At 38.0% G+C, this 23061-nt stretch overlaps 4 protein-coding genes across 4 annotated transcripts; all 4 read left to right on the top strand.

The window, feature by feature from the left end:
* The first annotated feature begins 6172 nt into the window (after nucleotides 1–6172).
* LOC120266827 (cytochrome P450 716A1-like) lies at nucleotides 6173–8416 on the top strand. Its single transcript, XM_039274479.1, has 6 exons — nucleotides 6173–6305; nucleotides 6420–6460; nucleotides 6804–7082; nucleotides 7338–7779; nucleotides 7850–8037; nucleotides 8111–8416. Exons 1-6 carry the CDS (start codon nucleotides 6173–6175, stop codon nucleotides 8414–8416), a joined length of 1389 nt encoding a protein of 462 aa, XP_039130413.1.
* A 207-nt stretch (nucleotides 8417–8623) lies between these two features.
* Nucleotides 8624–10869, top strand: LOC120266516. Its single transcript, XM_039274155.1, is given in 8 exon segments — nucleotides 8624–8972; nucleotides 9061–9201; nucleotides 9280–9645; nucleotides 9724–9969; nucleotides 10068–10160; nucleotides 10235–10435; nucleotides 10521–10698; nucleotides 10701–10869. Coding segments are annotated over 8 exon segments (1578 nt in total). The 5' UTR covers nucleotides 8624–8654; the 3' UTR covers nucleotides 10736–10869.
* A 7648-nt stretch (nucleotides 10870–18517) lies between these two features.
* Nucleotides 18518–20578, top strand: LOC120266828. The gene has a single exon (XM_039274480.1). The coding sequence runs from the start codon at nucleotides 18518–18520 to the stop codon at nucleotides 20576–20578; it is 2061 nt and encodes a 686-aa protein (XP_039130414.1).
* Nucleotides 20579–20642: 64 nt separating this feature from the next.
* On the top strand, nucleotides 20643–21742 carry LOC120267749. Its single transcript, XM_039275428.1, has one exon. The coding sequence runs from the start codon at nucleotides 20938–20940 to the stop codon at nucleotides 21556–21558; it is 621 nt and encodes a 206-aa protein (XP_039131362.1). The 5' UTR covers nucleotides 20643–20937; the 3' UTR covers nucleotides 21559–21742.
* Nucleotides 21743–23061: the final 1319 nt, after the last annotated feature.

Consider the following 23061-nt stretch of genomic DNA (forward strand, 5'->3'; position numbering starts at 1 on the left):
AGGGGTGATGTTGCCAATGGAGTTGGACTTTTCTTTTGGTATGCGAAAATATCAAGTGTTGATCACCGAGGAAAGAGGGGCTCTCCCATCTTTCTTGCGCTCAACAGGTATGTATGTGATGAAGGAAGTCGCTGGGGTGGGTGCTGGATCGGTGGGGATGCTTCCACAACCGCTGCCATCTTTGTTGGCAGATAAAGGAAAGAGGCCGGTGATGGAGGAGACGCTGGACCGACCGGGGGATGACAGGAGACAGGTTTCTCCTGGAGATAGGTTAAGGGAAAGACGGAGTAGTATTAGGATGTTGACAGAGGAAGGTGGGGGAGTCACACTCCTGAGGCGCTGTTCAGATGAGAAGATGGGGGAAGAGAGTGTTCTTCTGGCCCACCCACCGTTGGTTAAGTGTAGCTCCCACGGAGTAGATCGTGGCAACGCGCATACGGCTTTACCGCTGGTCGAGCGACGCTCCCACGGGGGTCAGACAAGAGAAGGTCCCCGACGTCCGACGAGCCTTCGGACCGTTGGTCACTGCTCTATGGATAGCGAGGCTCGGTCTTCCGAGCGGGATAGGAGTGATGGAGGAGAGTTGGTGAAGGCACGGGGCTCTAAAGACCGATGTGTCGAATGGAGAGCGAGAGTTCCTTCTTCTGGGGGCCATGGTCCGGACGCGCCAAGTGACGTGGGCGAGGCTGGTGGGTACGAGGTTGTCGAGAGGTCTGAGGTTGCCACGTTGGCACCGAATCTCGAGCTGGATATTGGCTCTCCGAAGGTGTTGATCGATGGTCATGTTGGTATGAAGGGGGTGGAGACCAAGGACGAGTCAAGTGGGGGCCCAATCGATGCTATGGCACGAATGGGTGACAATGTTGGGCTGGCAGTGGGCCAGCAGTTGGGAGTCAGTGGGCCAGCAGTTGGGCTTGGGGCATAGTGATTGGAAGGAATTTAATATGGATGGGCTTGGTGATCCGATTCTTCTTTGTGAAGTGGATAATGATCCATTAGTCTTTGATTCTAGCAATGGTCCTGGGATGGGCCGTGAAGTTGGCTTATCTTCTGTGGGGGAACATACTAATTTTGGGTTGAGGCCAACATTGAAAGGTGAATTTAGCACCATTGGACTTGCGGCTCAGGTTAATTTTGGGGATATATCTGTTCATCCAGAGCTCATTCCCCCTGCTGGTTTTGCTTGGAAGTTCTCTGAGGGGGTGTGGGCCCTGTTCCCAGAGATTGTTGGACGGGGGGTTATTGAGGCTAATGAAGATAGTGATCAGGACCAGGCGATCTCGTGATCTGAGGGGAAAGGTATTTCCCAGTCAGCTGCTAAACTATCTTCGGAAGGGGAGGAAGACTCGGATGACTCGGTTACTGATTTTGAAAGGAACTTGCAGGAGATGTTACCAGGCCTGCATGGAAGCAGTTCTCCTGGAAGCAAGGTCCCTCCCAAAGGATCAAGAAGGAGCGAAAGACAGAAGAAACCATCCTCAAGATTCAATGCAGAGGCAGGATTCATCCCGGAACCGCCGAGATCAACTAAGAAGAAGACGGCCCGAGAAGGTACTTCCTCCTTACCTCTTCTCTTATCTGATTGGTCTAATGCTCAACTTGCTAGTTATTGCAATGCTTGTGGTATTGTTTTCACTGAGTTAGCAAGTGATTGCCTAAATTGTCTGCGAGCAATTGAGTTATCTAGTCCTAATAAAGGGCTAGACCAGGCGGAGACCTCTGCTGAGGTCCGCGTTCTAGCATAGTGTTTATGAATATTATCACTTGGAATGTAAAGGGATTGGGGAGACCGGCAAAAAGGTTCCTTGTTAAAGATTTTTTGGGTCTCCACTACGTGGAGGTTTGTTGCTTGCAGGAATCCAAATTAGAACTGGTTACTCAAGCTACGTGGAAAAAGATTGGGGGTACTAGATTGGATCAATTCGTGTTTGCTCCTGCAAAAGGTACGGCTGGAGGTTTGATCGTGGGTTGGAATGGTGATTTCTTATTCGGGACTTTAGAGAAGATGGGGATATTCAGTATTACGGTGGCTTTCCATGACAAGCGCGACAACTTCCGCTGGAGGTGTACCTCGGTCTATGGGCCTAACGCGAGAGACCAAAAACTAGGGTTTTGGGAGGAGCTCAGAGGTTGCGGTGGTGATCTTCTCACTCCATGGATTATCTGGGGGGACTTCAACGCAATTTTCTCAATTGAGGATAAACCCTCAGGGGCCCCAAACCTTCAGGAGTTACGTCCGGCCAACCAATTCTTGTGGGATCTTCATCTACTGGAGCCACCTGCGATTGGGAGGAGGTTTACTTGGACAAATGATCAGGTGGATCCGATTTGGGTGAAATTGGACAGATTCTTTGTGAATAGACCCTGGTGGGATAGATTCCCATGGCTGATTCAAAATAGCCTGCCGAGGTTGGGTTCTGATCATGCGCCCATTCGGCTCGAGGTGGGAGGTCACCTCTCGGTCCAGAGGACCTTTAGATTCGAACAAGTTTGATTTACGGCGGAAGGGTTTAAAGAGCTTGTGCAATAATGGTGGGGAGATTTGCGGCCCGTAGGTTGTGGTGCCTTTGTGGTTGCTAAGAAGCTCGCTGGGCTTAGGGAGCGCCTTCGGGCTTGGGCCAAAGAGAGTTTTGGGTCGATCAAACTAAAGAAATTATGCCTACTGCAAGAGGTCGAGAGATTGGATATCTTGAAGAAATCTAGAAGCCTGTTACATAATGAATTGGCCCTTGAGCAGTCTCTTATTCAGTCTTTGGCAGATATTAACAAGCAAGAGGAAATTTACTGGTGTCAACGATCTACACTCCAGTGGCTGCAGGAAGGGGATGGGAATACTAAATTCTTCCATGTTGTGGCGAATGGGAGGAAATGTCGAAATCTTATTCCGGGGTTCAATTAGAACAGGAAACTGGTCTCTGAACCAAAAGAAATTGGGAGGTTATTCGTGTCTCGTTTTCAATAGCAGTTCGGAAGTAAGCGCACCTCGAGGTTCAAAGTTGATCTCCAGAAGCTCCTGGAGAAAAAGCAGCATGTGGATCTGACAGACTTAGAACGGCCTTTTACTATGGAAGAGATTAGAGATGCGGTGTTCAGCTTAGGGGGGGGGACAAAGCCCCGGAACCCGATGGTTTTCCGATGTTTTTCTTCAAGCAATTTTGGGAAACAATCAAAGATGACATTTTCATACTCTGCGATGACTTCTATGCAGGAAAGGCTAACTTGGAAAGGATAAACTGGGCTAACATTGCGCTCATTCCAAAGGTGGAGTCTCCTGAATCCCCGGGTGACTTCAGGCCAATCAGCCTTATTAATTCGTCTCTCAAAATCATCTCTAAGCTCTTGGCTATCCGTTTGGGAAAAGTAATGAATGACTTAGTTGATTCTGCCCAATCTGCTTTCTTGCGGGGCAGATGTATCCTAGATAATGTTGCAATCGCAGAGGAATTGATTTTCAGTTTGAAGAAAAGAAGGATGCCTGGGTACATTCTGAAAGTGGACTTTGCTAAGGCGTTTGACCTTGTGGACTGGGAATTCTTATTGGATTTGCTCAAAGCTAGGGGATTCGGGTCTAAGTGGTTGGGTTGGATCAAGAGAATTCTTGCTTCTACCAAAGCTAACGTGTTAATCAATGGGGCTCCTAATGGCTACATTCGTTACTGTAGAGGGTTACGACAGGGTGATCCTTTATCCCCGTTGCTTTTCATCTTGGTTACAGATGTGCTTTCCTCGATGTTCAGGCATGCTCTCGACTCTAGGATTCTGGTCGGGGTGCCACTCGACCCGGGTAGGAATAGATGCAACCTGCATTTCGCGGATGACCTTCTGGTCTTAACCACAGGTGGGCTGGAGGACCTTAGAATTGTTAAGCTAATATTATTGCTGTTTGAGGGGTTGGCGGGGCTCCAGGTAAACTTCTCTAAGACGTGCTTATTCTAGGTTAGAACGGGGGTCCTCCCGGAGACTGCGGCGGCCGAGACTTTGAATTGTGCGGTGGGGTTGCTCCCGGTTACTTATTTGGGCGTACCTCTTTCGGGAGGCAGGCCACGCAAACAAGATTGGGAGGTGCTCATAGCAAAAGTGCGACAGAGGCTGTCGGCTTGGAAAAGTAGACACCTGTCTATTGGTGGTCGCCTTACACTATTGAACTCAGTGTTATCGGCATTACCAACTTATTGGATGTCTATCTTCAGGTTACCTTCTTGGGTAGTTCGCGCAATTGACCAGATCAGAAGGGACTTTTTATGGTCAGGGCCTGACATCGATAAGCCCAGGTGCCGGCTTGTTAGCTGGAAAGCCCTCTGTCGTGATAGGGAGCAAGGAGGCTGGGGGATTCTTGATCTAAATAACTTTAATAAGGCGTTGTTAGGGAAGTGGTTGTGGAAATACGCGAATGATCCAGATTGGGAAGGGACTGAAGTAATCCATTTCAACTATGGTAGTGTTAGCTGGGACATGTTCCCGCGCACTAGTGGAAGGATGTCTTTTTTCTGGAAAGGTGTTCTGAAGATTCTTCATGTGTTAAGGTGTTGTGTTACGAGTACAATCAACTCCGGCTCGGAAACTTTCTTCTGGAAAGATCGGTGGCTCAATGGGAGAACACCTATGAATGTGTGGCCGGAGCTTTATTGTGAGAGTAGGTGGCGAGATGCTACCTTTGAGGAGCTGGGCCATCTGCTTGAGAATCAACCATATTGTGAGGATGAGGGTGTTATCTAAATTGGGGATAGATGGAGGGCCAGGGCTCAGGATGGGAGAGATTTAAAAAAATGGTCGATCAATGGTAATGGTATGTTCTCAGTGAAATCCCTGTACAACTTCCTAAATGATGGGGGTACCAGGTGTGAGGTGGCGAAGTTCTTTTGGAAAAGCAAATGTCCCAAGAAGGTTAATATTTTCAATTGGTTAGTCTGGAAGAATAAGATTCTGTCACTAGAAAATTTGGAGATCAGGGGTTGTAACAATCTCCCGACTGCAACATGTATCATGTGTCATTCGAAATCTGAATCGGTTGACCACTTGTTCCTTCACTGCCCTTTTCCTCAGGAGATGTGGGGGTACTTCCGCAGGACTCTGCTAATGCCTGAACCCCCTAACTCGATGCGTAGTATTTGGCTGGATTGGCGAAATTTGGTGAGACCGAGTAGCAGGCTTGCGGTGGACTTAGTTAGCAAGGCGTTAATCTGGAACATTTGGCTTGCCCGAAATGATAGAATGTTTAATGATAAATTTCTTCCAGCACACTACATTGCCCTTAAAATTAATTGCATGCTCCTTTCGTGGTCCGATGCTCTTGCAAATAAGGAGTAGGCGAAACTGGAAGATATGATGACTACGGTTCGGCGCAACCTGGACTTCACTGGACCGAGGAGCCGGATGGACAGGATGGAAATGATGGAATCAACGGCCGAGGAGGCACTCGACGGTAACATGGGCTAGTGGTTTCTTCTGAGCAGGGGGAGGGTGCGCTGTGCACCTAGGGAGGGTGTTAGTCGCTCGTGTCACTTCTTGTGGTGTGAATGGGTTTTGTATCTCCTATGTGATTTTGTACTGTGTTCTCTCTTTAATTGAAGTGGTTTATCCACTTTTTTTTTTTAAAAAAAATAATAAATTAAAAATAAAACAGTGCAAAATATATAGAGATTATAAAGAGAAAGAAGACACCAAACAAACAGAAAATCTACTAATCATGGATGAACAACATGACATAGAGAAAAGCTAAAATAGACAAGCCAAAAATGCGCCAGAAGAAAGCGATGAGGAAAAAATCATCTTCCCATGTCTCACATGCTATTAGTTCATGAGATTAGTCAGATCCCAAATTAGTCAATGACTCATCAGTCACTAGGATCACTGGCATGGGATCCCAATAACTCAAACTATGCTTCATAGATTAAATCAAATCCATCATCTTTTGTCTTTTAGCTTCAAGAACTGTAGACATCTAAAAAATAAACATGTGCTTAATTTCAAAATCAGTGAGATTGATGAGAGCAATTTAAAATTGAAAGTATACTTGTTATGTTCTAACCAAATGTTCTATAATAACGGCCGTAGAAAAGATATCCCAAGTATTTTTATCAACAGTTCAGAGGTTTGGTTTCTAATGAGCCTAAAAGTCACCTGAGGAGTAAGGGAGTTATGGGAGTCCAAGAATGTAGCTCGGTAGTTCGAAATGCCTACAATGGCTCAAGTGGTTCGAAATGCCTACAACCAAAGGGCATTAGAGGAAGAGACATCCAATGGATTCAATATCTACATGGCATGGCACACATGTGGTAGTTTGGAGCTTATTACATCCTCGGATGGCAAGATTTTATAGATTAAGAATCTTGTTGTTCCAAACCAACCAATTAAAAATATACGTAATAATTATATACTCTGTTGTCATTGAGCTTGACGACATTAACCTTTTATTGCAGTATTTGTACCATCTTCAAACCAGACAACAGAATCCCAACAAGTTTAGCAATCTCTATTTTGTGTTTTAAATAACTTCCAATACTTATTTACTTTATTAAATCAAAATCTAAAATCATTCAATGAATTAGAGATACCAAGCATCATATCTTGTTAAAAGGGACTAGATTCCTGAAGAGATGGTCACTAGATGCCAATAATCTTTAGTCCGGCTCTTATTCAAGTTCTTATCAATCTCTTAAACCAAAATGGTTTAGCGCCAAACTAATACTAAAAAGTTTGACAATAACAAAGCATCAAGTAGCCTATACTAAATATAAGATCACCAAAACACCGGCGAGAGATGGATTAAGGACCGAATAAATAAATATGGATCAATATCCAAGCTCTCACTCTTTGGGGGACCAACGGTGTTTCTCACCGGCCCAGCAGCAAATAAGTTCATCTTCTCTAGTGACTCGCTCACTCTTAAGCAGCCACAGTCCATCACAAGGATCATTGGAAGCCAGAACATGATGGAACTTATAGGTGCTGATCATAAGAGGGTTAGAGGTGCAGTCAGTTACTTCTTGAAACCTGAGATCTTGAGGAAGTATGTTGGTAAAATTGATGAAGAGATCAGACAACACTTCAGAACCAACTGGTTGAGCCATCAACAAGTTAAGGTAATGACTCATATGTATTTTTTTTTTGGACAGCAAGTTGGTGTATTTTTATTTGTTATACAGGTCTGATAGATGTTGACTTCACACCAAGCCATACCTAATTTGTTGTATTTAATTCTTGCTGTCGAAATCCTGATGTTTAGCCAGATGTTAGTTTAATATCAAGAATGGAATTGTTCAAAGGAATTAAAACATACCAATTAAAGAAGAAATCAAAGTCAATAGTAAAGGTCATCCCTGCGCTCTGTTTTGCAGGTTTCACCATCAATGAAGAGTTTGACATTCAATGTCATTTGCTCCACAATATTTGGGATTAAACAAGGAACAACCAGAGAAGCTCTAGTAAATGAGTTCAATAAGATGTTGGCTGGAATGTGGGCAGTGCCTATAAACTTGCCCTTCACTCACTTCCATAACAGCTTGAAAGCGAGAGAAAAGGTTGGGAAGATACTCAACAGAATCATAGTAGAGAAGAGGAGTGCATTGCAGAGAGGTGAGTGTTCCTCAGAGGACGAAGATCTCATAACTTACTTAATTAGCTTGGGTGCTGATAAAGGAGAGACCTTAACTGAGGAAGAGATCCTGGACAATGCCGTGCTTTTGATGATCGCCGGACATGATACAACGGCTATCGTTCTCACTTTCATTGTTCGGCAGCTCGCCAATGATCCAATCATTTATGCTAGTGTTGTCAATGGTAATAATACTTGATCATATGAAATTTATGAATGTGTTTGATTCTCGAATGACTTCAAATTGAACTGCAGAACAAGAAGAGATAGCTAAAACTAAAGCACCAGAGGAGGCTTTAACATGGGATGATCTTCTTAAGATGAAGTATACATGGAGGGTAGCTCAAGAGATTTTGAGGACAATTCCTCCACTCTTTGGTGGATTCAGAAGAGTGATCAAAGATGTTGAATTTGGTGGTTATCTCATCCCCAAAGGATGGCAAGTAAGTCAGACACTATCTTTAAGAACAAGCCATTACTAATAATCCATCTGCTTATAAATTCAATCCATTTTAGGTATTTTGGAATACAAGCGTAACACACATGGATGAAAGTATCTTCAAAGAACCTGAAAAGTTCAATCCGTTGCGCTTCAAGAAGCAATCTGAGATTCCACCATACTGTTTCATTGCATTTGGAGCAGGACCAAGGATATGTCCAGGCTATGAGTTTGCTAAGACAGAGACACTGGTAGCAGTGCACTATATGGTCACTAGATTCAAATGGAGTTTATGTTGCAAAGATGATACTTTTGTTAGAGATCCAATGCCATCTCCAAAGCAGGGACTCCCTGTTCTGATTGAAGTCAAGGCTAGTCTATAAAAACTTTAACAAAGAAGTCAATATGCATGTCATGTACTCGAGCTAAAATTTCAAACCAATAAAATAATATTCAAACAATGTCAGTGACATGAGGGCCCATCTTTTCGTTCTTTAATTCAGGAGATCAATGAGAGAGAGAGAGAGAGATGTGGCCCAACTACCACATCAACATTGTATAAGAGTTTTGTAAAACTAAAAATAAGAACCAAAAAAAATCCATCTCCTTGTTCAACGCTAAATGAATTCTCTCAGGATCCTCACCATCTCTCTTCTTCTGCTTCTCTTCTTTCTATTTGTTTGGGTTCAATGGGATGGGTCATCAAGGATATCATTACTAGTTGTGGATCTTCTACCTCTTCTCCCTCGGCAAGTCTCGTGGCCACTTTTGCGGTCTCTCCACGGCGCTGCCGATCTTTTACCGACCTTCGTTGGTTCACCGTCGTTGTCAAACACTCATGTGGAGTGGAAAGGTGCTTGCTTTTACCAGAACAGTGCATGGATGGAGTTCCACAACAAGTCTGGTTCCAAGTATGGTGGTGGAACTCTTCATATCAAGGTTTGTTTTCATCCAAATACTCACAAGTTCTGAGCTTTTACAGGGTTGAAAATTAAAAAAAGATATACTATCTTTGCTTTGTTTTCAGGTCAGTGATGCTCATAGTTGGACGTGCATGGACCTTTACATCTTTGCAACTCCATACAGAGTGACATGGGATTACTATTTCTTGGCTAGAGAACATACTCTTGACTTTGATGAATGGGAGGGAGAAAATGAGTTTGAACATGTAAGGAAGGATATCTCTTGTCCACAACTCTTGATCAGAATATTTTTGTTGATATCTTTTAATTTTGTTTACAATTAGGTGAAATACAAAGGAGTGTCGATCTTTCTCTTGCAATCAGGATTGCTTGGAACACTGAGAGCTTTATGGGATGTCTTCCCTTTGTTTACAAACACTGGATGGGGTGAGGACTCTAATCTTGCTTTTCTTGAGAAACATATGGGAGCTTCATTTCCAGAACGCCCAACACCATGGTTTTCAAACATAAGCGTGGATGATATTCACTCTGGAGACTTCTTAGCATTGTCGAAAATTCGGGGACGGTGGGGTGGTTTTGAGACACTGGAGAAGTGGGTCACTGGAGCTTATGCTGGTCATTCTGCAGTTTGTCTCAAAGATTCAGAAGGAAAACTTTGGATTGGAGAATCTGGTCATGAAAATGACAAGGTTAGTTAGTTAGTCATACAAAACACAATACATTTGAGTTGAAAATGAACGATTTTATCGATGTTTTTAATCGATTAGGGAGAAAGTATCATTGCTCTTTTGCCATGGGAGGAGTGGTGGGACATTGAGCTGAATAAAGATGAATCAGATCCTCATATAGCTTTGTTTCCTCTGCACCCAGATATGAGAGCCAAATTCAATGAAACCGCAGCTTGGGAGTATGCAAGAAGCATGGCAGGAAAGTCTTATGGTTATCATAATATGATTTTTAGTTGGATTGATACTAGCAAAGATAATTATCCTCCTCCATTGGATGCACACATGGTATGATAATTCTACTAATTTCTTTTTCTTTAATACTTATCCCTTAAAATGTTCTGATTAATCTTGTGAACTATATATGTATATATATATATATATAGGTTGGTTCATTCATGACAGTTTGGAACAGAGTGCAACCAGACTATGCTGCAAACTTGTGGAATGAAGCATTGAATAAAAGACTGGGGACTGAGGTTTGATTAAGAAATACATGATAAGATTAATCAGTGTTTATAAATGAGCAATGAATTACTTGATTTCTTTACAGGGACTTGATCTTCCTGAAATTATAGTAGAAACCGAAAGGCGAGGTTCATCTTTCGACAAATTGCTTGCCATTCCTGAACATGATGGTTGGATTTACTCTGATGGAAAATCAACATCTTGTGTTGCTTTCATTCTTGAAGTTTATAAGCATGCTGGCCTCTTTGATCCAATTGCAAACTCTATTCAAGTAACAGAGTTCACCGTAAGTATCAATAGATTATACAATAGTTCTGATAACATATTAAGAAATTAAAATTAATGTGTTAACTATTTTTACTGTTTTGCAGATAAAGGATGCTTACTCATTGAAGTTCTTTGAAAACAATATGAGCAGACTTCCAGAATGGTGCAATAAGGAAGATGATGTAAAGCTTCCATTTTGCCAAATTAAAGGGAGATACAGAATGGAGTTTCCAGGTTATAATATTATAGAACCTTATCCACATATGAATGAGAAATGTCCATCTCTCCTCCAAATTATATCAGGCCAACGAATTGCTGATTAACTCTCATGCGAAAAGAGAGAATTCAACGCCTTTCTAATGCATGGTCGAGGATTTGGAGTGTGTTGGGTGATTTGCTGAAAAAATCTAATTGCTGATTATTATTTTACTACCAATTTATGTATGTACATTGATGGACTTTCGTTTTTAATCTTTCTAGCGTTTGATTCTCTACTTTTTTTGTCCCTATTGTAGTATTTTTTCACTTCTGTACTGTTGCAGTCTCTAGTTTTACTGTTTGTTTTCAATAAAACATGGTTTATCATAATAGTAACTTGTATTGCATGACATAGATTGATCCCCATTCTCTCTCACTCTAAATTGTTTTGATACAAACTTTAAAAGGAATAAATAAATAAATATTTATTTTATAAAAATAAAAATAAAAATAAATAAACCACATCCATTAAAAAAAATTTAAATAAAAATATAAAGACATTTATATTTATTGATTGATCTCCATTCTAAAAATAATTTTTTAAAATAAATAAATAAATCACATTTATTGATAAAAGTAAAATCAAAACAATACAAAAGTCCACTAGTAGTTTTAATGGGGTCTTTTTGGGTAATCTGGGTAGATTGTGTCACCTTCAATATGCTGATGATTTGCTTTTCATTACTATCGGAGGGCTCGAAGGTCTGATAATGCTAAAGCTATCTTGTTGCTCTTTGAGGATCTCTCTGGGCTTTCTTTAAACTTCCTTAAAAGTCGTCTTTACTCTTTCTTCTCGAGCTGCACCCCGAGAGAGGTGAAATCACTCACTCTTAACTGTGTGACTAATTTCCTCATAGTGACCTATCTGGTGCCCATTTCAGGAAAAAGCCCTAGACAGAAAGACTGGCTCATCCTTACCAAGGCGGTCAATGATCGTCTTGCGGCTTGAAAAGCTCAATTTCTTTCTTTAGGAGGCTGCCTCATCCTAGTTAATTATGTCCTCTCTTCTATCTCGACATACTGGATGACAGTGTTCGATTCTCCCTTTCTGGGTGAGGCGCAAAATTGACAGTATTCGAAGGGATTTTCTTCGGAGTGGACAAGATCTTTCGAAACCCAAATGTCGTCTTGTGGCTCGGAATCACATTTGTAAAACTAAAAACTAGGAAGGCTGGGGTGTGTTGAACCTTAGAGAATTCAATCATGCCCTTCTTGAAAAATGGTGATGGAAACTCTCGCATTCTAACAAAGTCTGCTGGTCCAAGATCATCATTTTCAACTATACTCGCTCAAAGGGGATCATGACCCTTCTTTATGCAACTCTCCCTAGATAATCATTCTTTTAGAAAAGTATTCTCAACTGCAAGCCTGCGTTTCTCACAAGTATCGACTCGGTCATCGAGAATGGTAAGAACACTTCGCAAAGGCTAGATAGGTGGTTTGAAGTCACTCCCCTTAAGGAAGGGTGGTCAGACTCTTTTGCACGGTGGCAGGACCCTTTTTATCTCTGTTGACAACTTCATCCAAGGAACGCCAGTACTAGGTCTTGTGGACTTACCCCTTTTACACCATCTCCTACCTTCCACCCTTTCATCAGACAACAACAGAAAGTCTTGGCATTGGGACAATAGGGGTATTCGGTGAAAATATTCTACACCTTCTTGAATGATGGTGGGCTCAAGTGTTTGCTAAGCAAATCCTTTTGGGCTGGCCCCTGCCCTCTCAAATTCAAAATCTTCTTATGGTTGGCTTTTCATTTTAAGATTCTTTTGTTGAAGAATCTTGTTAAGTGTAGATGTAATAGAATTTCCACTCCTACTTGTGTTCTTTGTCATACTGCCCTAGAAGGAGTGGATCATCTCTTGGTGAGCTATCCTTTTTCAACACAAATCTAACCTCATTTTGGGGTGATCTTCAATTAAATGACCCTTCTCTGTACCCTCGTTGGGGCCTGGTCAGTCTGGGTGTCAAGGGGGAGACTATGCACTAAACCTTTGGGAAATCTTCTTGTCCATGCTATCTGTTAGGTCATTTGGACTAAGCGCAACAATCATATTTTTAATTATACAAATGTAGTTTTTCCTCCATTAATTTGTAAAATTGATCATATGCTTCTCTCTTGGATAAATGCAGCTTCAGATTTGATCAAACTCACCGTTGAAGAGGACATCTCCAAAAGTAAGAGGAGTCTCACCTTTGCAGGATCCTGATGGGCCCGACAACCCTCTCAGTTAAAGGCATTTCATTGTGACTTCCCCCTAGGACCCTGATGGGCCCCCCTTTCTTTCCTCTGTCCTTTTTTGTTATTTTCAAGCTTTTAGACCGATCCACTGTGATGGCCCCCGATGACTTGCCTTGGCTTCCCTTTATCTCTGTTCTCCTTGTCTTCCTTTGTACGTTCCTGTTTTTTCTAATAAACCGATGTTTATCCACTTTTTAAAAGAAAACTAATGTCACAAACATCAAAAAGAGAAGAGTATTGAAAATAAAGCCACCTTCAAGATGCCGTCACATAGGGATAAGAGATCACTTCAATGGAGTAATTTGTGGCCTACCTTTCAAAGTATCACTTGCTCTTAGGTTGGATTTTGATTCTCCGAAATCATTCATTTTGCCCATGTGAGACTCGAAGAACTCCAAACTTCTCTTGACGGTTAGGATCAAGCCTTTCAGTTTTGTGTTTTTTTTTCCAGCTAAAAGAATTAACTGTAAACATCAACATAAGGAACATGTCGGAAAGTTCTTTGAAAACCACAAAGTGTGCTCAGCTTTCCTTACTAAAAATATGGATATTTTTCTCAAGCCAGGTACTCCATTGTCTAGCAACCAGCAAGAGAGTCCCATGTTTCCCGACTTGGACCGCATAAGTCATTCAAGAAATTGGGGGTAAGAGGTTAGCCTCATAAGTCATTCAACGAATTGAGGGTAAGAGGTTAGCCTAAGTACATCACAAAGGAACAAAGGATGCATGGGTGGTCAACTGCTTCTACGGCTCCTGTTTTCCTATATATAAAAATTTTTATATTGTGATTAAAAAAATAATTTTATTTAATTTAAAATATATAATTGAAATGAAATTTTAATATTATATTTTATGAACAATCTAGAAAAATATGTCTATATGGATTAATTTTTTTTAAAAAAATAAGGATAATTTTCTTTAGATTATTTAAAAAAAATATATAAATAGGCAGAATAGTAGGAAGACAAATAAATAGATCAATCATTTTGAAACCACAAATTTTTAAATACTTGAAGCGTACGGTTGGAGTTATGATGATATTTATAATTTGGTTGTTGGAAATTATTTGTTATAATATTGTGGGTGGTAATTTAATTTAATTAAATATAAATTAAAAAGTTTGTAGATTTTTTAAAAAATTATTAATATGTTTTGTTTATATTAATCTTATTATATATGTAATATATTTAAATGTTTGCTTGAAAGTTGTGGAAAATGAGAAATTTTTAAAAAAAAATAAATAAATCATAAATTTATCAAAAATAAAACATAAGTATAAAAGCAAAATAGATAAAGACGACTAAACATTAGAGAACAATAAGTAAATAAAAGATGAAACGCTAAATTACACATTTTTTATTCAGGGATTACATATACCAAAATATATATATATATATATATATATATATATATATATATATATAATTAGTTTTAAAAAAATAATTGATAGTGGTGGAAGAAAGATACAATTAAAACAAGAATCACGTTCTAGTAATATTCCAAATAATGGCTATAATCAGGAGATCCCAAATGTTCTTGAGTGTTCATATAAGAGCAATTCTCTGGGTTCCCATCAGTCTGCCAATGAAGCTAAAGGATAATGGGACAGACCCAAAAAAAACAAAAAAAAATCCATACAATGTCTATATGGATTAAACAAATACATACAATTTGGATAAACATTAAAAAAAACAAAACAAAACAAAACTAAGCTACAAACCAATGCCATGAAAAAAACTATTTTTTATTTGAAATCCAAGGGAAGGCCTATTATATAAAATTGCCATTTTAACCTTTTGTTTTTATATTTTTAATATGTTTCTAGCTACTGGTTTATCCATTTCTATAAAAATAATTTTTTATATTTAAAATAATTTTAATTTTGTTACTTTATACTTTCTATTTCTATTAATAGATTCTAGTGTATTCATTTTTTTTTAAAAAAGAAAAAACCAGTTATATACTCTATCATTTTTCTATGAAACTTACGTTATAAGGCACTGGATACGCACCGTTCTAGTAACATTACTTTTAAGGACAAATATATTTTTTTTATCTAATTTGAAATAATAATAATAATTATTATAATAATTATTATTATTAATTTTGTTGATTTGTACTTACTGTTTTTTTCAATAAATTCTAATTTACCCAATTTTTTGTTTGAACAAATATATTGTAGATAAACGGTGAACTAATCAATATATACCATATTTTTACATCAATTATATCATGAGAGACGGGAAATGTCTCGCATCACTCTATTAGCATGTTTTAAGGACAAATATAATCGTTCATCTAATCTGAAAAAATAATTATTATGATAATTTTAATTTTCATTGTTTTGAAAATTCGGTTTCTTTAATTCAATTTTATTTTAAAAAAAAATGAATTAAAGAAACCGAATTTTCAAAATGAAAATTAAAATTATCATAATTATTATTTTTTCAGATTAGATGAAAAAAATTATATTTCAGATAAACGGTAAATTTGTCAACATATACTCTAGTATTTTTCTAAATCAATTCTAGGTTATCGATTTAAAAAAAAAAATTTCAAATAGGCAGTGAACGTGGCAAAGGCTCTGTGCCGTACCGAGCCGACATGACTCGGTGATCCCATGCGTTGGCCCAGCTCGAGACATGGTTCATTTTGGGTGGGCTCATGCAGTGCCCCGATACTATTTTTTTAATAAAAAATTTAAAAAATTCAAAAATTCTAAAAAAGATTAATGAAAAGATCTTAATAAAAAGTATAAAATCTAAATTTTTTACATTCTTATTTATTCAATCAAATCATTAAGAAGAAAAAATTACATAAATTAACAATCTATTATAATAGTATCTATGATATTATCTACAAATGTAGTAATATTCATACAATAACTTTTGTGCTCGGACCAGCAAGGTCCATTTGACACCACTAATTTTTTAGTCTTTTTTGTTTCTTTAATAGATTCTATCTTATTCAAATTTTTTTAAAAAAAAATTATATTTCAATAAGTGGCAAATCGATCAACATGTAATTTTTTTCTAAATCAGCTACGTGAACCGATTAACATGTAACATTTAGGCGGCTAGATAGGCACCGCTCTACTAACATTATTTTAAAGACAAATAATATTATTCGTCTAATCTAAAAAATAATAATAAAGCTATAACTTTAATGATATTTGTAAAAATTATAACAACCCTATTTACAGGAACCACAATTTCAAAATTAAAATTATATTATTAACAATATATTATAGTATTATCCGAATTTACATTTTATTTATTCAATCAAATTATTATAACGAGAAATTATATTAATTAACAATATATTATAGTATTATCCATAATATTATCTACTAAGGTAGTAATATCTACATAATAGCATCATACACGGATTAAGCACTGATGCCCAACTCGTGCTTGGTTGTGTCCAACTTGTGGTTGGCTGTGCTTTCCGTTTTATTCATAGATTCCATCTTATCCACTTTTTTTTAAAAAAAAAATTATATTTCAAATAAGCAATGAACCAATCAACATGTAACCACAATTTCAAAATTAAAATTAAAGAAAAAATATATAAAAAAAAATTTTTGAAAAAAAAATTTAATAAAAACCATAAAATCCAAATTTTACATTATTTTTTATTCAATCAAATTAATATAAAGAAAAAATTATATTAATTAACAATACTATTATCCATAATATTATCTACTAAGGTAGTAATATCTATATAATAGCACCATACACGGGTTAGTCACCGGTGCCCAACTCGTGCCTAGTCGTGTCCAACTTGTGGCTGGTTGTGTTATGCTCGGGTTAGTACAATCCAAATGACACCACAGTGCTTTCCATTTCTTTCATAGATTCCATCTTATCCAAATTTTTTTTTAAAAAAAAAATTATATTTCAGATAAGCGGTGAACCAATCAACATATATCGTATTTCTGTATCAGTTACATAATGTAAGGCTGAAAACGCACCGCTTTATTAACATTATTTTAAAGACAAATATAATTATTCATCTAATCTAAAAAATAATAATAAAAACTATAATTTTAATGATATTTGTAAAAATTATAGCACCCTAATTCCAGGAACTACAATTTCAAAATTAAAATTAAAAAAACAAAAATATATTAAAACATAATTATTTTTTTTTGAAAAAAAATCTTAATAAAAACTATAAAATTCGAAGTTTAAGTTATTATTTATTCAATCAAATTATTATAAAAATATTATATTATTTAACAATATATTATAGTATTATCCATAATATTATCTACTAAGATAATAATTTCTACACAATAGAACCATACACGGGTTAGGCACAGTTGCCCAACTCATGCATGGTCATGTCCAATATGTTGTTGAATGTGCTCGGGTTTGTACAGTCCAAATGACACCACAATGCTTTCCGTGTCTTTTACATATTCCATCATATCTATTTTTTTTAAAAAAAATATATATTTCAGATAAACGTTGAACCAATCAACATGTAACGTATTTCTGTATCAGTTACGTAATGTAAAGCTGAAAACGCACCGCTTTATTGACATTATTTTAAAGACAAATATAATTTTAGGAACCACAATTTTAGCACCGCTTTATTGATATTTGTAAAAATTATAGCACCCTAATTTTAGGAACCACAATTTCAAAATTAAAATTAAAAAATATATATATAAAACATAATTTTTTTTGAAAAAATCTTAATAAAAACCATAAAATCAGAAGTTTACATTATTATTTATTCAATCAAATAATTATAAAGAAAAAATTATATTAATTAACAATATATTATAACATTATCCATATTATTTTATATTAGGGTAGTAATACCTAGAACCATACACGGGTTAGGCACCAGTGCCCAACTCGTGCCTGGTTATGTCCAACTTGAACTTGTGGGTAGTTGTGTTGTGCTTGACTCCGCACAGTCCAAATGACACCATAAAGTTTTCAGTTTATTTCATATTCTATCTTATCCAATTTTTTTAAAATAAAATTATATCTCCGATAATGAACCAATCAACATGTAACGCTTTTCTACATCAGTTACGTTATGTAAGTTTGAAAACGCACCGCTCTACTTATATTATTTTCAAGACAAATATAATTATTCTTCTAATTTAAATAAATAAAACTATAATTTTAATGATATTTTTAAAAATGATAGAAACCTACTTCCAGGAACCACAGTTTTAAAATTTAAATTTTAAAAAACAAGCATTAAAATGTGAAAATAATAAACACATAAAAATTTTTTTAAAGAAAAAAACAGAAATAATTTTTTTCATTTTATTAAAAAAACATTTTTACTTTTTAAGTTTATTATATTTCTAAATTAATTTTTTTTTAAAAAATGAAGTGCTTCCAAAATTAAACGCTTCGGTAAGACGGTCTTCTCTTGTGATCGGTGCCAAGTGGCAAACCAGTTTCATCTTCTTCTTCTTCAATTGCGCTTCCTGCCATGTTTATAAACTAAAAGAAAATAAAAGAAAAACCATACCATTTCTGGCAAAGTTTTCACAAGGATCATCAGGGATTCTTCTTCTCAATCCCCTGCATCTCTAACACCATTCTTTTCGTTTCTCTTTGACTACTGCAAATGGAAACAAAGGAAGAGGAGGATGCCAGCTTGGTGGAAGAAAGAGAAGCAAAGGTGGTGCCTTTACTTTATCCAGGGGTTCACATCAAGAGAAAAGCATGGTTTCTGAAGCCCATTGCAAACACCATGGATGATGGACTCCCTGAAACTCCAGTAACTCATCCTCCGCACTATAAAGCTCCCACCTTTACCTTTGAAGAACCCCACCATGTTAAACTTGAAGGGTGGGTGAACCCACAGGCACTGTGGGTGAAGTGGGTGAGCAAGCTTCAACCACGTTATGGTGATTCATGGAGGAAAGCTGGCATCTTTGATGCAATCCAGGTCTCCACTTACAAAATCAAGAAAAGCCTTTCTTTGGTTCTTGGAGTTGCTGCTTTCTGGTGCCAAGAAACCAATACATTTCTCTTCCCTTGGGGTGAGGCCACTCTCACACTGGAGGATGTCATGGTGCTTGGATGTTTTTCAGTTCTCGGTGAGCCAGTGCAAGGGGAACCTCTTCCTGGTGAGCGAGCAGAGTTTGAATTTCAAATGATTCAAGAGCTGAGAAATTTCAACCAGTCTTCTTACAAGAAAGCACATCAGTCAGCATGGGTGAAGCACTATTACTCTCAAGGTAATGGAGGTGAGTTGGAGCACATTGCTTTCTTGGCATTTTGGTTGTCTAGATTTGTTCTTCCTGTTCATCCTGTAGATACAGTGAGACGCAGTGTGATACCTATTGCCATTAGATTGGCTCAGGAAACAAGGATATCTTTTGCACCTGCGGTACTTGCAAGTCTTTACCATGATTTGGGAATGGTTAAGAACTATTTCCTTGCTAATGGCCAGAGAAGGCAATCTCCTTTGGTTTTGGTGGCTAATTTCAAGATACTGCATCTGTGGGTGTGGGAGAGGTTTGTTCCACTAAGACCAGGGCCTCAGAATTTTGTCGATTTTAATACTCCTAGAGCTGCAAGATGGAATGGACTTGATAAGAAATTAGAGATTTCATATGTGAGAACAGTGATTGAGGAGGGTGGGCAATTTCAATGGCGCCCTTATCCTATGGTTAGTGTGGATGAAGGGAAATGGTTTACTGGTTGTGTGGATGAAGATGATGAACTGAGATCGTTTGCTCGGTGTTTGAGAATGTGTGAGCTTGTTGGGATCGATTGCATTGAGAAGTACTTTCCGAACAGAGTGGCAATGCAATTTGGATTAGATCAAGATATTCCCATGCATGCGCTGAATGAGAATGCAGCTACCTTTGCTGTAGAAAAAGCTGCAAGGTTCTATGTCTCGCCGCTGTGCTTTGAACCTTCTAAAACCTGCCGATATCTTGAATTTTGGAGGAAATTCAAGGTGTTATTTAGTGGTGTAGTTGAATTTGATGAGAAACCGGGAAATTCTAAGAAGAGTTTTAAAAAATTTCTGAGGGAGCTGCATGCAGTTAAGAAGAAGAGGAAGAGGATGGTTAATGGGAAGAAACAGAGAGATGGAGATTCTTATGATATTAAACTTTTCGATTGGCTTTCTCTGAACAAGCGTACTTCGAGCAAGAAGATTAAGCCACTTGATGGTCATTCTATTTCTGCTCCTTCGAATATCAAGGTGAATGGTTTATGTTTAACTGATGAAATGAGAAGAGCTAAGAAAATTTTACTGAAAAAGAAGAAGAAGAAGAAGAAGAGACTCTCATATCTTGATGAAGCTAAGAACAAGAGTGAGGTATTTACACAAACAGAAGAAGGAGAAACAAGGCAAAGTAGAGAACTTGCTCAATCTGAGATTAATGATAAAGAGAACATGAATGGAGAATTAATTAACAGTTCATCAGTAATTGAGGAATTTGAAGCAGCATTTGAGTCTCAACTGGCTAAAATCCAGATAAATGAAACTGTGAACAGTGTGAATTCAATCAGGAAAGAATCAGAACTTGCAATGCAGATTAGAAAGCTCAAAGAAGAGATTGCTGTAATTGAAGCAAGAGTGATGAGCTTGGAATCCTTGAGAGATGGAAACCCATGCTCAGTAATGCCTTCATCTAGTGTGTGTATATCTGGTAAAGATAAATCTTAATTTTTCTAGTAAATATATAATTATCTTTATGTTTATGAGAATTACCAATTAGTGTTGTATTTTAATAAACTTTGTAATATCATAAATTATTACAGTTTTGCATTCAAATCAGCTGCTAAACTTTCATGGTGGATGTTGTAAGGGCACCGTACCCTTACAGATGTATTCTTATGAATATATAATGAGAAAAAATTTAGAAGTTTTCAGGGGGCTAAGAGTAAAATATCCGACACTATTATATAATGCTCTCACCTTTCTTCTTCTCCAGATCTCTTCGAGCTCTATTTTGCAGAAAACCCCCTGATAAAACTTGAAATGGCAAACGCTTGGAAGAGAGATCGAAGCACGCCATTGTTGTCATGGAGAACACTGCTTCTCATCCCTCTCGTCATCTCCGTCTACTTCCTCTTCGCCTTCTCCTCCTCCTCCTCTTCTGCATGCAAACCCTAACCCCATCTCCATTCCCAAAACCTTCACTTTTGCTTCATCGTCTCCGATCCGTCCCTTCAACTGATCGCAATGCCCGCAGGCCACCCCCTTCTTCACCAGTTGCCCAACCATTCCTCCACTTCCTCGCCGACCTCGGAACCGTCCCCGATAAGCCTCACAAGAAAATCGCCCGCATGCTCAAGGGCAAGACCTTCCGCCGCCCGGACATCTCCGTCACCATCCAAGACTACCTTGCGTCCAAGGGAGCTGCAGTTGGTGACGGGATCGTTGTCGATGTGGGGGCCAATGTAGGCATGGCGACTTTCGCCGCCACCGCCGCCATGGGGTTCCATGTGGTGGCATTTGAGCCGGTGTTGGAGAATCTTCAGAGGCTCTGCGATGGACTGTTCTTGAATCGAGCTTGGGATCGGGTTTCTCTGTTCGCGGCCGCAGCTTCCGATCGGATCGGGAATATCACTTTCCACAAGGTATTCTTTGCTTTTAAAAAAAAACGATTTTTTTTTGGAAACCTACGAGTATTCGAGACTTGAATTGAAGTTCATTTATTCAACTAGAGTTTGTTTCTTTGATTTAATTCTTGATGTGGAGGGTATTTATTGATGCAATGGATCTCGAAGTGAGTGCTCATTGATTGGATGGCAATGGGGCTATTCCTTTGAGCTTGTGGAATTGGAAAGTTTACTGTATGAATATGTACCCATAAAATGGGGGAGAAGTGAAGTTATCTCGCTTGCTTTTGGAACCGAGGTATTCTTGGGTTTCATATTTTACACATGTCATCTATAATATTATTATTAATTTTTTATTGTGATTTAAGGGCACATATTAGATTTTAATAGACTGAGACCAAGATATAATATAGTCCCAGAACTATAAAATTATTATTTTGTCAGCAATTTTAGTAAGTGGACAAAACATTACTATATCTTAACTAATAAAAATCACAGGTTTAATCGATAAATGTTTGTAATTTTTTTTCTAATTTTTATTTTATATAAATTAATTTGTAATAAATGAAGGATAAATAATATTTTTCTAATAAAATCTTTTATTTTTTATAAACCAATTTATAAAAATATTTAAATAATAAATATTAACTTTGTTCCAAACACTATTTTTTTAAACTATTAGTATTAATTTGTAAAAACTTAATATTTGTAGAAAAACGAAAATAAAGATGTAATAAATTATTAATATATATATAGAGAGAGAGAGAGTGTGTGTGTGTGTGAGTGAGAAGAGAGGGGTGCTACTAGGGGTGGACATGGGCCGGGCGACCCATGGGCTGGCCCGAACCCAGCCCAAAAAATACAGGGTCTGGGTTTAGAAAGTTGGCCCAAAAAACTTGGTTGGGTTCAAATATTTTGGCCCGATTGAATTTCGGGCTGGGTTTGGGTCAGATGAATTTTGACCCGACCCGACCCGACCCGAATAAATAAATAATATATATATATATATCATATATTATTTATAATATATATAATTATATATATAATATTTGTTGATAATATTACTACTTATTTATATAGAATTTATTTGAACCATTTTATAATACTTGTATTGTATTTTTTTAAATGTTTGAAAAAAATTTTTAGGGGTCAGTAGTAGTAGTTTTATTTAGTTATTTCAATTATTTCATAAAAAAATTTATTTTTTTGGGTCGGGTTACATCTGGGCCCTGCCTAATGACAATCAAATCGGGTCGGGTTTGGATCAAAACACTGGCCGAATACTGGCCCTACCAGACTCGAATATATGGGTTATATTTTTTTGAGTCTAGCCCATTCAGGATAGAGGTGCAAACCCAGGCCATGCTCGGCTCGAGCCCCAAGATGCCCCCAAGACGAGTTGGGTCGGGTGCACCGGCATGCGGCCCATATCTCGGGCCGTGCCGTGCCACTTTGATGGCCCTGCGGCGGCACGGCCCGCTGCCCGCCCTGGGCTGGGCTGGCCCAAGCATCGCTGGCCAGCCCAAAGACGGCCCGCACTAGTCGTTCATGGCCGGCCCCAGCACGACCCTCGCTTTTTAATTT

This window comes from Dioscorea cayenensis, chromosome 8 (assembly GCF_009730915.1).
Source record: "Dioscorea cayenensis subsp. rotundata cultivar TDr96_F1 chromosome 8, TDr96_F1_v2_PseudoChromosome.rev07_lg8_w22 25.fasta, whole genome shotgun sequence".
In the NCBI taxonomy this organism is placed as follows: domain Eukaryota; kingdom Viridiplantae; phylum Streptophyta; class Magnoliopsida; order Dioscoreales; family Dioscoreaceae; genus Dioscorea; species Dioscorea cayenensis.

Bases quoted from the DNA above. Each gene is read 5' to 3' on its own strand.
- LOC120266828 (XM_039274480.1), top strand. From the start codon at position 18,518: ATGGAAACAAAGGAAGAGGAGGATGCCAGCTTGGTGGAAGAAAGAGAA.
- LOC120267749 (XM_039275428.1), top strand. From the start codon at position 20,938: ATGGAGAACACTGCTTCTCATCCCTCTCGTCATCTCCGTCTACTTCCT.
- LOC120266827 (XM_039274479.1), top strand. From the start codon at position 6,173: ATGCCTACAATGGCTCAAGTGGTTCGAAATGCCTACAACCAAAGGGCA. The intron at 7,083-7,337 runs GTAATGACTCAT...TCTGTTTTGCAG, and splicing joins TGAGCCATCAACAAGTTAAG to GTTTCACCATCAATGAAGAG. The intron at 7,780-7,849 runs GTAATAATACTT...ATTGAACTGCAG, and splicing joins TTATGCTAGTGTTGTCAATG to AACAAGAAGAGATAGCTAAA.